We start from the raw sequence: 14060 nt of genomic DNA on the forward strand, positions 1-14060 counted from the left end.
TAAGTATATTTCTCTAGAGTGGGGAAAAATATTTTTAAGAAAAATAAGAACAATGATTTCTATTAATATTAAAAAAAAGTAGGAAAAACGGCAATTTCCTCCAAGTATTTTGTGGAGCACAGAAATCTCCCTGCCTTACAATTGAACATAGGTTTAAGGGTAGTTTTTCGTTGGTTTGCTTTGTGGAAGTAATTACCCCCCCCCCCTGAAATCTGTTGACAGGGGTAAATTTTTTTTACCCCCCCCAAAAAATTGTTGGGGGGAGGGGTAATCACAACTTTATCCCCCCCCTTGGACGTCCTTGAAGAAAATCTTCAGACATATCTAGTAAATGTATTATTGGGATGACAAATTTGATACGCTTATTTATTATCTCTGTCCCAAATATTTGGAAGATTTTTCCTCAAATATTTGCACGTTTGGGAACATTTTCAAAGCGTGTGTTTTCTTAACTAGGTTGCAGGGGGGGGGGGGAGGAGTATTGATTTATTTTAAGTGGGTGATATACACCAGACCCTATATTACCTTTCGCTTTTTTTTAATAAGGAAAGATTCTGTTATTGCAGAATTGATCTAGTCCCTCTCCAAATAGCCTAAAACGCACCCTAAGCATATAAAAACAAATGTATATCTCAATTACGAGATCTTATAAAATCACAGCTAATTTTTACACTTAAAGAACCTATTAATATTGTTGTCATTTTTAATTTGGACTAAGAGACATAGTTACAGAGGATCTTCGCAACTAAAAGTTGTCTAATAAAATTTTATTTTTATTTGTGATCCAGTTAATTTATTGCCAAAACGGTAAAGAGGTTCTAAAGAGTTTACAAACAACCTATAAACTTATGATAAACAGGAATGACAACATTCACAAAAGCGAAACATATACATTTACTAAATTTAGGCTTCAATCATTATCTATTGTATTTTGAAAATACCTAAATATTTAATAAGTTATTCTTAAATATCCCTGTCCTTCGGCTGTATAGTAGCTGCGCTCCTACTATTATGACCAAACCCCAGGGAGGGAGGGGACATTGGGATGTTCATTACACTAGTCCCTAAAGTTTTATAATACTGTTTTCTTAGTCTTTGTCTTAACAACATTATTGAATTTTGATTTGTTGTTTTATTAAGTAAGAGGTACAAACGTTTAGACCACTAATTGTTATTTATACGGAAGAGGTAATTTTGTATATCATCATTGGGTAATGGTATGTAAATCAATTTATGAGCCAATATCTTATCCCTTTAGATCCCTGCCACACACTTAAAAAGATAAGATTAGATTTTCCATCTGGTCCAAATTGCATAAATGGATGCACGAATGAAAATATAGAGTAGATTTGCTAAATAAAAGTTCCTTACAACATATATGCAGGGACGTCCAAGCTTTTATTTTGAGGGGGATAAAAATCGGGGATTAAGAAATTTGAGGGGGTTAATCTAATGTATTTTTAAAGATTAATTTTGAGGGCGATAAACACCCCTTAACCCCCCCCCCCCCTTAGACAATCAATACGACCTGTCACCTCATCTTCTTTCTAACGCAAATGATCTTATCGTCCCTAACGTACTGCCGTACGTACAGACTTAATTATATAAAAGCTTGCTCATTTAATAAACCTTTTAAGAAGTTCATAAACAATGTTGCCTAATTCTTAATACATATTTCAAGAAGGAAAAAAAATAAATGGCAATAACTCTTATAATCATATCACTTTTCCTAACTGTGGGGTGCGTCATTTTTGTGCGTATAAATGCGTGTGTGTGTGTGTGTATGTGTGTGTGTGTGTGTGCGTATATGTGCACAAGATGTCATGGTTGATGCTCTCAGACACGCGCAAGATTAGCGCTCAGTCGGTCATTACGTGCATAGCAAAGGACAATAGTTACTAAGAACCATCCTTGCGCGCAACATGGTTATTGTTTAATTATTATAAAGTTATTAGATAATTCATTTATTTAAAAAAGGAAATAAGACATATTATAACTAGTGCCTTAAGAAGTTATCAAACCACGAGAATATAAAATGAAGGTGAGATTTTTTAATGAAATATAAAAAGGTTGTAATAGTGTGCATTATAGGATATATCGTTAAAATTTCATTTCATTTTGCTACAGTTTGATTAAGCCAATAAAAAAAATTATTTTTTTATAAGGAAATGTTTTGGTTATTAAATTTAGGCCATTTATATTTTTTAAAAAGTCTTCGGGTCCAGTGGTTTTAGACTTTTTTCCCCTTTCCTTTCACTTCTAGCTCCTAGATGCTAGGGGCGCTAGTTAATATATAAAGTAGAAAGGTGTCTTTGTCTTTAGCTTAAGATTTCGATAACTACTAAACTGATTGAGTTCTTCATTTTATCGAAGCTTCTTATAGATTCCTGGATGGTTTAAAGCCATTTAATTTTTACATCTAAGTTTGACTTTAGGCTATTTTTCTACTTTCCTTATTCCTTTAAATACAGAGCTCCTAGATCCTAAAAAGAATTGAATTGCATTGAATCAAACTTGAAGAATTTGAGAAAAGTTTATAAAAAGATAATTTTTCTATTGATTTTGTGGTTTCCATACATATAAAACTTACATCCCATTAAAAAAAAAAAATTCATTAGTTTTCCATGAAATAAAAAGATATTTCAAAACTGATTACTTGGGGTTCTAAAGAATTCAATTAAGGTCGAAAAATGTTTGTTTTGAAAGCAATTTTGATAGAGTTATATCCAAATGCATGTAACGTTATGATCGATCAAAAAAAAAAAACAGGCTTTAAATTATTACTTGGATATTACACCAGATTTTTATGTTCTCTGATAAAATGAAACTTGCAGCGGGCTAAAATAACGATTCATCACTTCCATACTCTTTTCTCCATTCCACAACCCCCCCCCCCCACCCTCTGCTTGATAAACGAACTGACCAATTAGTGATGTCCATGTTAGCAAGCTAAATTGACGACAATTTTTCCCCTGTCATAATATTCACTGTATATTCTACATCCAATTGTTCAAAAAGTAAATTTACTGTAAAAAATGTACACTATACGAATCTAAAATTAATCATGGATTCATTATTAAGAGCAATATTAAATAGTGTATAATTAGATAGGAATTAGTTTGATTAAAATTTCTTGACAAAGAAAATTTGTGTAAAATGTTTGTTAATCCATAAAGTGATTATTACTCTAACTGTATAATGCAATTGATAGCATTTTTCCTACAGATTAATATTAAACCGCCTCTAAATCCTAAAGTAACAGGATGTGTGTAACCACTGAACCGATCGGGCTCTCCTGAACAAGGTAGCTTCTAATAGGTCTCGGGAAGGTTTATAACTATTAAGTGGGAGGGTACCATCACCCTCTCAAGAAAAAAAAATAATTATTTTTGACTTGAGCGCAAAATAGATGGGTATCAAAGAGACTTGAACAAAAGAGCCAAACATTTAAAGTGCCACTAGAGGCCTCCAGGGGTCATATCCGCAAGTAAAACAAATAAGAAAAAAAAGAAAATAATTAAGCAATGCAAAAAAACGAAATAGTTAGATAATGTCAGTAAATCACAATATAGGACAACAAATAATGTTTTTAAAACAAGAATTTGATCAATTAATCTTTATTAAATATATTTCAAAAACTGTTAAAATGTTTGTTTAAAAGATAATAAACTTGATATTTAGGGGGCATTTAACGCTGTCCAACTAAACTTTTCAAGGAAAATGCGGCTATTTTTATTGATGATATGGAATTAAAGTTTATGAGAGTGTTAACAGTTAATGGTCGTTTTAACAAGGGCTGGCAAGCTGCAATTAATCCGCTAACAAACCGCCACCGTCAATTTTCTACTTTAATCCTCTCTTAAAAGTAACAGGATGTTCGTATGTCTATCGGTTGGTCTGTGTGTACCGAAGGATCTCGTTAACTGCTTGACCTATGAGTGAAGCTTCTTATAGGTCCAGAAATGGTTTCAAAAATAAACTATTTAGGAGAAGAAACCGCCATCCTTTCAAGAAAAATCACCCATAGAAAAAATTTCTTTTTAAAACTAAAATGTAAAGTGAAGGGGCGTCATACCCTCCCATCCCCTCTTTCTCTCAAGAACCCTTAAACGATGGTTTTATTGCGGCTTAGCCCCCTTCTTGTTTGCGGCTGCCGAGCCCTGGTTTTAACTTTGTCAATTAACATTTTCATTTCCTTCAAACCATATAAAAATAAATACCAATTAGATGATATACAATATTTTGTCATATATTGCAATGTTATTTTTAATGAGTTAAAATACCAAAAACTAGATATATCGGGAATTTTATATCAAAAACCCTTTTTAGCACAATTTGAGAGAGCATTTTTGAAACGTCTCATAATTTAAAAAAAAAATATTTTTTTAATTGTAAAAAATGTTTAAAATACGATGCAATACATGACTTTTTGGTCCTAGGACAAACGCAGGAGTGGAAACTTAACCTAATCTAACCTATTTCAAACCATATTTTAGGTTTTTTAAATGCCTAACCTTTAGGGGGGCTTATTTGCATATTCATATCTTAACCTAAACTAGTCTGTTTGGAAATACTTACTTAAATTAATATTTTACCACTCCTGCGTTTGCCCACTCCGACGTTTGGGACTCCTGCGTTTGTCCTGGAACCGATTTCTTAGTATTGCTCAAAACCGGTTCTAATTCAGCGGATTTTAATAAGTCTCGGAGCAATACTAGAATTTCGTATGTAACATGTGTGCAAATTTGTAATTAACATTACAAGGATAATTTTAATCAAAATATTCATTACTAGCGGCTACGCCCCTAGAGGCCTCTAGTGGCACTTTGAATGTTTTTTTTATGTATAATATCTAATTAGAGAAATAATTGGTTTATGTTTCGTTCAAGTCTCTTTTTCGGGAGGGGTAATTTTTTTCTAGGGGCGATTTCTCTTGGGAGGGTGGTGGTACCCTCCCCCAAAATAGTTATAAACCTTCCCGGGACCTATGAGAAGCTACCCTGTTAAGGAGAACCCGATCGGTTCAGCGGTTAGCGAGATCCTTCGGTACAAACACACAAACTGTTACTTTAGTATAAGGATAGCGTTGCTTTAAAAGCGACAAAACCTTATTATCTAAAACTTTTTTTATTAACAATCACAAAATAAAATATTGATTAAAGGAGTGCAGGAAATGGTTAATCATAGAGGGGCCACTCTCCTGTATAGATGTAATTACAATATTAGTGTTGAAGTCTATGTAGTAAAGAGATCCACAAATTTTGCCTTGTTAAAGTTCAGTAACACGATCACATTTAATACAAAAAAAGTTTTTTTCCCCAATTTTCTATAAAAAAAAGAATATGGTGCACTGTACTTCATGTAGAACCCCTACTTTTGCCCTTTATTTTGTCTATTTTATGGTCTGCTTTCTGTACATCAACATGGAAAATATCATGGATCCCTTACTTGTATTCTGTACTGTATGTCAAGTCAGGAGCTTAATGTAGAAATTTAAAGGAAATCTAGATCGGTAAATAGACTAAAAAAGCACTGAAGCAGCTTAATGTCGGAATTTAAGATTTCTGAACATACAAAAGTTTTTTATCATATGATATTATTATCATTTTTTCTTCTTCTCATTTTTAGAATACTGATTCCTGGGACAACAAAGTATAATGTTATAAGCAAAGCATCAAGTCCTAAAATGTTAACCTTAAACATTATCTTGTATTTAACAGTTTTACAATTTTGTTTAGACTTAAACATACATTTATATTACAGTTCTGACAATGTACGTACATGTTATAATGTTCGTTGGTCTACCATTTCGTTTTTATGGATGTTGTCATCCTTGTTAGACTAAATTTTTACATCTTTTTCCCTGAAATAAAGTTAAGTGGAAGAAATCATGGATATTAAGGCATAAGACAATGGACGATAAATTTAACTACTTAACCAATACAGATTAACAAAATTACCCCTTCAGTGAATATAAATTGTTGGTTAAAAAGGTTTAATACTGCTAGTTTTTAACCAACCAATCAAAATCTAATAAAAGTTCTCAATGTTTTTAGCCATAACTTGGTACTAGTGTAATTTATAATCCAATATCCCCTCCCTTCCTGGTAAGGAATATATATATTTATCCTTCCTTAATGAGAAATGACATGGCAAATTAATCTAATACAACTTTAACTTTGAATTTCGCTAATCTAATTTATTAAACTAATTCACATTCACTAAGACTATAGAGTTCCTACAAAACTAATAAAATCTCTAAATACTTTAATTGATAGATTTTGTAACTAATTTTGATTTTTAAAACATGTAATTTAATTAGTGTTTGACCCGCGACCTTGGCTTATTACGTAACGCATCCGCCTGTGGTCGGGGAGGTGATGGGCTACGTCATAACTTAAGACGTTAAAAAGGGTCTCTACAGCTGCTGTGTCACAATTGTGACTTCCATATTTAGAGGAGGTTGAATGCCTTGATTAAAAACAGGTGGAACTCATTTCTATGACCAATTAGGACTAAAGTCGTGCTCAGGTTAGCTGTTGGGCGTTACTTATCCTGATACCCCTGGTGTTTAGAAAGAAAAGGGGAGAATGGCTTCCTCTTTAGTTATGTTATCCTTGGTTGTTGGACCTTCTCTTCTATTATCTCATATGTTTACATCAACGAATCTTTGGCTGTGTATTGTCTTTGTTTTTACTAAAATTGTAAATTTGTGTACATTTTTTGTTCTTTTGTTTATATTTATTTTAGTTATGTCTGGTTGATTTAATTTTTTTTTTATAGTTTTCTTTTCTAAACAATCTTTGTCCTTATGATATTGATTCTTTTATTAGTTGCCAAAAATCTGTCATTCAACCGTCTATTAATACATCTATCTGTGAATGTAATAAAATAACATAAAATATATGAAGTTAAACCTAAATCTTTGGGAAAGATAGGCGCACAATTATCAAAATGGCCATAATGTTGATGCTAATAATTGACCTCGTTGAGGTGGAATTCTCCTTTGTTTTAAATTCATAATCTAGAGAAGTCAGAGCATCATACTCTATCTCTCACTAAAGTATATTATGTTACGTAAAATCCAACAGACAACCAACTCTTTGACAGCACGAACTTTGTCTAGAAGTCCAAACTCTGCATGGTAATTAATTGTGCATGTTTAAAGGCCAAGGCTTTCCCCTCATTCTGGCCACTAATATAGCAACAGTAGGTACCATTTTTAACGTCTCTAGTTTAATAAGGGTCAAATTTGGTTGCAGATGAAGTGGATGAATGTCAATTAAATGCTTCCACGTTTAAATAAAATTCTGTTGAAAAATATAAACACCATCAAATTTCCAACTTTATTAACATTGACCTAGAATATGTAGTTACTAGGTAGATCAGGAATCATTAGAATTCATTCGAATCCGGTGGATAGGAACCGGTTCTCATACATACGAAAAAAACTATGTATAGCATCATATTATACCCAGCTTTCTACGTAAAAATGTACAATCATAAGATTAAAACCAGTTATTCTAGCCCGTGCCTTCGGCACCTCGGGGCTAAAAAAACTGGTTTTAATCTTATACTTGTACATTCTATATCCTCGGAAAGCTTTTTATAATACGATGCGAGAAATAACTATTCCTGTATGGCTTCGGATTATAACCGGTTATTGGCCATGAAAAATCATGTATAACATCATATTACAGACAATTTTCCACAAATATTAAAGTAAAAATCATAGATTAATACCAATTATGTTAGCCAATGTCTTGGGCCCCTTATGGCTAACAAAACTGGTTTATATATTTTAATGGCCGCAGAAAGTTGTCTATAATAGGATGCGATAAATAACTAATAAAAACCTTTGTAGCCAATTTTTTTTGCGCATCTTTTTTAAAACTATGCTAGGCTGCTCCCCTAACATTTAGGGGGAGAGAGGGCAGTAAAATAGCCCAAAACAATCTCTACAGCTAAAATTAAAAAAATGATAGCCTAACACCATTCGGAGACCTATGAGAATATTTCTTAAAATGGAAGATTCAAACGATTCAGAGATCTTAACAGATAAACAAAAAACGGTCCTACAACAAACGCAGGAGTCCCAAACGTCGGAGTGGACAAACGCAGGATTGGATACTTAACCTAAATTAACCTATTTTCTCGTATTCATTCGAATCCGGTGGATAGGAACCGGTTCTCATCCATACGAAAAAACTATGTCTAGCATCGTATTATATCCAGCTTTCTACGAATATAAAAATGTACAATCAAAATATTAAAACCAGTTTTTTTAGCCAGTGCCTTCGGCACCACGGGACTAAAAAAACTAGTTTTAATCTTTTAATTGTACATTCTATATCCGCGGAAAGCCGTTTATAATACGATGCGAGAAATAACTATTAAACCATTTTTTAGTTTTTTAAAATGCCTAACCCCTGTGGGGGACTTATTTGTAAGTTCATATCTTAACCTAACCTAACCAGTATAGAAATAACTAATTAAAATAATATTTTAACACTCCTGCGTTTGTCCACTCCAACGTTTGGGACTCCTGCGTTTGTCCTGGAACCCAAAAAACATAAGATAAAAGCACTTTATGGCAAGATTTCTAAATAAAAAAAGAGTTTTTATTAGGGCTTTGACCATTGAATATCCTTGAAATTCATATAAAAGACAGCCTCAATCAATCAAGTATAGGAAAATGAATAAAAAACAATTATGCATGGTTTGAGCCTAGATATTGATGGATAGTTCCCAAGGACAGAGAACCAAATAATGAAAACAAAGATTTCATTTATAATTGATATACGATTTGATGCAAATTTTTCTTATATGTATAACATTTTTAGATCGTACTAACTTTGAAAAAAAACCGTATATTTTATGTTGTGTAATGTAAAGGTGTAATGTAAAAGCAGTGTCGAGCAAAGAAGTTTTTCCTAAGGTTCCTCGGGACTACAATTACTGTTTTAACCCTATAATTTTTCATTTTAATGTCTGCGGACAGCTGTCTATAATACGATGTGATAAATAACTATTATATTATTTTTTTGTTTATTTTAAAGAATATTTATTCTAATCTTATATTAGAAAGAGATGGAAAGAAATGATTATTCAATATTCTGTCAATAGTAGAATTTCTGGGAAAATCTTTTTTTATCACTTTTGACATTCTCATTCCCTATTTTTCTAATATTTAAAAAAATATTTTGATCAGTTACATTGGTACCCAAAGTTTAAAAAAAAACATTTTCTATCATAAGTCGACTTTAAAACTTTGGGGACTTTTATCAAATCTTTATATCTTTATAGTCCATTGTCTTATCCCTTAAGATCCCTGATTGTGATACATTTTTAAAATTAGGTTAGGTTGGCTAAGTTAGGTTTATGCGATCAGCGCAGGGTTAAAAGTCAGGGACCTATGGGATAAGACAATGGCCGATAAATTGATGTACATCCCCAATGATGATACACAAAATAACAATCATTGGTTGATACGTTTTAACACTCAACTAAATGAACCAACCCATTAAATTTAGTTCCTCAGGTTGTTAAGCCAATATTATAGGACTTTTGGGACAAACAATAAACAGCTCTATGTCCCCTCCCTTCTTAGTAAAAGTTACATAAAAAAAGAATGGGGGGAGAAACGGGAGTTTACTTCCATTATAACTAATTCTACCAAATCTTTTTGATAAATTTTTATTTGAGATGCCCATCCATTCTTTATACACTTAGTGATAATCTTTTTTACATACCGTGTTTCTATACACAAATATTCACAGAGAAGGGAGGGGACATTGGGCTGTTTTTTCCCAAAAATTTTATAATAACGTTTTTGTATCCGTTGCCTTAACAACTTTGGGGACTTTCATAAAATTTTGATTGGTTGATTCATTAAGTTCAGCGTCCAAACGTTTCAACCTATATTGTAATTTACAGAAGGGGGAATTTTGTGTATCATCATTGGTGATGTGCATCAATTTATCATCCATTGTCTTATCCCTTTAGATCCCTGAATATTCAATAAATCTTCTTTTGTGATGAAGAATGATAAAAGATTATTACATTTTTTATATAGGCAAATGCCTTTTAACCAAAAAGATAAAGATTTATGCTTTTTAATGGCGGAACTTTTCTGTCCGGCCGTCCAAAAAATGTAAGTATATTCTTAAGCAGTATCCTGTATTTGCAACAAATTTGCTTACAATTTTGTTTAGACATTTATTTATATCCTGCTTATTCAGTTAATGTTCGTTTGTCCTTCCTTCTTATTACAGAGCTTTGCTTTTATGAATGTTGTCATCCTTGTTTTAGTAACATTTTGATTATACTGAATAACTGACAATCATGCAAAATCCAATTGTAAAGAAGCTGTGCTGTATTTCAATATTTTATTGAGAGGTCAATTTAATAAAAAAAATATTGACTTTAAAATCAATTTCTTGGTAAATTTTAATTTTCAAATAATAATCTTTTAAAATAATTTTGATTTAGAAGTGCATGTTCATCCATCTACATATGTACATATATTTTATTTAGCTGCTAGAAATTGACAATATCTACTTTTTTCAATTGAATTTTATAACTTGTTATCGCTGCACAATTGTCCTTAAATGTTACATATAATGTTTAAAAACAGGAAAGGAGATGACATTAGGCTGTTTATTACTATAGTTCCTTAAGTTTTATAATAACGTTTCTTTATTCGTTGGTTTATCAACTTTGGGGACTTTGATTAAATTTTGATTGTTTGTTCATTAGAATGAGATACGTTTCAACCACTCATTGTAATATTCAAATGGAGTAATTTGGTATATCATCATTGGGAATGTATATCAATTTATCGGCCATTGTCTTATCCCTTTAGATACCAGGTTTAAAAAATAAAGAAGATTTGAATTTTTGGATCATGGAAAGAAAACAAAGTCATTCCTTAATTAGGACAGAAGTCACCTTCCTAGGAAGGACATAAGTAGCTTCCCTTATGTGAGAATTTGTTAGATGAAGGGCATAACTTGTCTCCCTTAACAAAGATTTTGCAAGATGAAGGACATAAGTAGCCTCCCTTCACCACACAAAACCTAGCTTTTTGGTCCTTCACATAGCAAAATCTTGCATAAAATAGTTTATCTGTCCTTCACATAGCAAATTCTTGCAAAACATAGCATTTATGTCCTTCACATAGCAAATTCTTGCAAAACATAGCAAATTCTTGCAAATCATAGCAAATTCTTGCAAAACATAGCATTTATGTCCTTCACATAGCAAATTCTTGCAAAACATAGCAAATTCTTGCAAAACATAGCATTTATGTCCTTCACATAGCAAATTCTTGCAAAACATAGCATTTATGTCCTTCACATAGCAAATTCTTGCAAAACATAGCATTTATGTCCTTCACATAGCAAATTCTTGCAAAACATAGCATTTATGTCCTTCACATAGCAAATTCTTGCAAAACATAGCAAATTCTTGCAAAACATAGCAAATTCTTGCAAAACATAGCAAATTCTTGCAAAACTTAGCATTTATGTCCTTCACATAGCAAATTCTTGCAAAACATAGCAAATTCTTGCAAAACATGGCAAATTCTTGCAAAACATAGCATTTATGTCCTTCACATAGCAAATTCTTGCAAAACATAGCAAATTCTTGCAAAACATAGCAAATTCTTGCAAAACATAGCATTTATGTCCTTCACATAGCAAATTCTTGCAAAACTTAGCATTTATGTCCTTAACATAGCATTTTGGTCCTTCACATAGCAAAATCTCACAAAACATAGGTTTCTCTGACCTTTTTCTACCAGGAGATCAGAACTAAATCAGAACACACATAACAAGAGTTTTACATAATTTAACTCTGCATAAATTATGATAATTCATTATTATTACCCCTCCCCCCCCCTTTTTTAAATTTACCCCTGCATAAATTATGATAATTCTTTATTATTACCCCTCCCCCCCCCCTATTTAAAATGATAGAGTTTAACTTAAAGTCAAGAAAATAAAACATTATGATAACCTGTTTTACCCCATCCCTTATCCTCTACCCCACTTTTGCTTTCATTACAAAATTCTTCCATCCTAACTTAACAACGCTACTCAATACTGTGGCTCACCAAATTTACACATAAGGTGACGTTAACATGGGAAATACATATAATTAATTATGAAAATAATATATCCAAGTGCGTCTGTCGATAAAAAGAGAAAGACACAATAAATCATTTAGCTCTTTATTTTTAATTTTTTAAGTTTAAAAATATTGTACTCGGCTATTCCTTGGCCGATTTAGGCTTTTAATCATATCCTGGCCGAGACAAATTTAGACCGTTGACTAATCAAAAATCGGTTCAGTTAGAGGGATACCCAACGTCTCAATTTATTGCTACCAAAAGTCTTATAACTACGTTGCAATTATATAAAAACCCGTAAATTGAGTTTAATCAAAGGAGTATACTACATATTTCAATCACGCCCCCATCCCGTGATACAGCGTGGAATTAATTTGTCATCGACCTTTAAAATTTACCCTTGCATAAATTATGATAATTTATGCTGAGTTGAATGTACTGTTTGAACTTCTATCTAACAGGATATGAGAACTGGGAGGTTGTGACACAAAAGAGGCCAGCTATGGTGCCATGTAGGAAAAGTGGCATTGCATTCTAGGGCCTAAAAGGCGTCATAGCTGGCCCCTTTTCAGTCCATCATATGACATGGGAAGGAGGTTGAGGAGCATTTTATGCAGTCTAAATTCCCAAGAATGCAATGCCACTTTTCCTACATGGCACCACCTCCCATGTCATATGATGGACACAAAAGAGGCCAGCTATGACGCCTTTTAGGAAAAGTGGCATAGCATAGTGGAATTTAGGCTGCATAAAATGCTCCTCAACCTCCTTCCCATGTCATATGATGGACTGGAAAGGGGCCAATTGAATAATTGTTAATCTGAATGTACTATGTAAACACTCTTGTTATGTGTGTTCTGATTAAGTTCTCATATCCTGTTAGATAGAAGTTCAAACAGTACATTTAACTCAGCATAAATTATCATAATTTATGCAGGGGTAAATTTTAAATAGGGGGGGGGGGGGAGGGGTAATAATAAAGAATTATCATAATTTATGCAGGGGTAAATTTTAAATAGGGGGGGGGAGGGGTAATAATAATGAATTATCATAATTTATGCAGAGTTAAATTATGTAAAACTCTTGTTATGTGTGTTCTGATTTAGTTCTGATCTCCTGGTAGAAAAAGGTCAGAAAAACCTATGTTTTGTGAGATTTTGCTATGTGAAGGACCAAAATGCTATGTTAAGGACATAAATGCTAAGTTTTCCAAGAATTTGCTATGTTTTGCAAGAATTTGCTATGTGAAGGACATAAATGCTATGTTTTGCAAGAATTTGCTATGTTTTGCAAGAATTTGCTATGTTTTACAAGAATTTGCTATGTTTTGCAAGAATTTGCTATGTGAAGGACATAAATGCTATGTTTTGCAAGAATTTGCTATGTTTTGCAAGAATTTGCTATGTTTTGCAAGAATTTGCTATGTGAAGGACATAAATGCTATGTTTTGCAAGAATTTGCTATGTTTTGCAAGAATTTGCTATGTGAAGGACATAAATGCTATGTTTTGCAAGAATTTGCTATGTGAAGGACATAAATGCTATGTTTTGCAAGAATTTGCTATGTGAATGACAGAAATGCTATTTTTTGTGAGGTTTTGCTATGTGAAGGACAGAAAAGCTAAGTTTTGCAACTTGAAGGACATAAGCAGCCTTCCTAATGTAAGAATTTGTCAGACAAAGGACATAAGTCACCTCCCTTAAGTTAGATTTTGTTAGATGAAGGACATAAGTAGCCTTCCTTAGACCAATTTTCAGTGACTTCTGTCCTAATTAGGAATGACTTTGTTTTCTTTCCATGATCCGAATTTTTATTTACATTTTCAACAAAATTTCCTGTAGACAAAACATGAATAAAATCTGAATGTAATATAAAAGTTTTTGCTTTTATTTACATAAATTTTAAGAGAATATTCATACAGTGTTTT

The 14060-nt window shown here is 32.4% G+C and overlaps 1 protein-coding gene across 1 annotated transcript in view; it reads left to right on the forward strand.

The window, feature by feature from the left end:
• The first annotated feature begins 1873 nt into the window (after positions 1-1873).
• LOC145327248 (uncharacterized) overlaps positions 1874-14060 on the forward strand; it is a 44180-nt gene continuing 31993 nt past the window's right edge. Inside the window, exon 1 of the mRNA XM_080170832.1 lies at positions 1874-2041. Within this exon, the coding sequence (XP_080026958.1) occupies positions 2036-2041 (6 nt within the window). The 5' untranslated portion in view covers positions 1874-2035. The remainder of the gene's footprint in view (positions 2042-14060) is intronic.

The sequence above is a fragment of the Acartia tonsa genome, chromosome 8, assembly GCF_053477335.1.
Source record: "Acartia tonsa isolate MP-2025a chromosome 8, ASM5347733v1, whole genome shotgun sequence".
Taxonomy (NCBI): Eukaryota; Metazoa; Arthropoda; class Copepoda; order Calanoida; family Acartiidae; genus Acartia; species Acartia tonsa.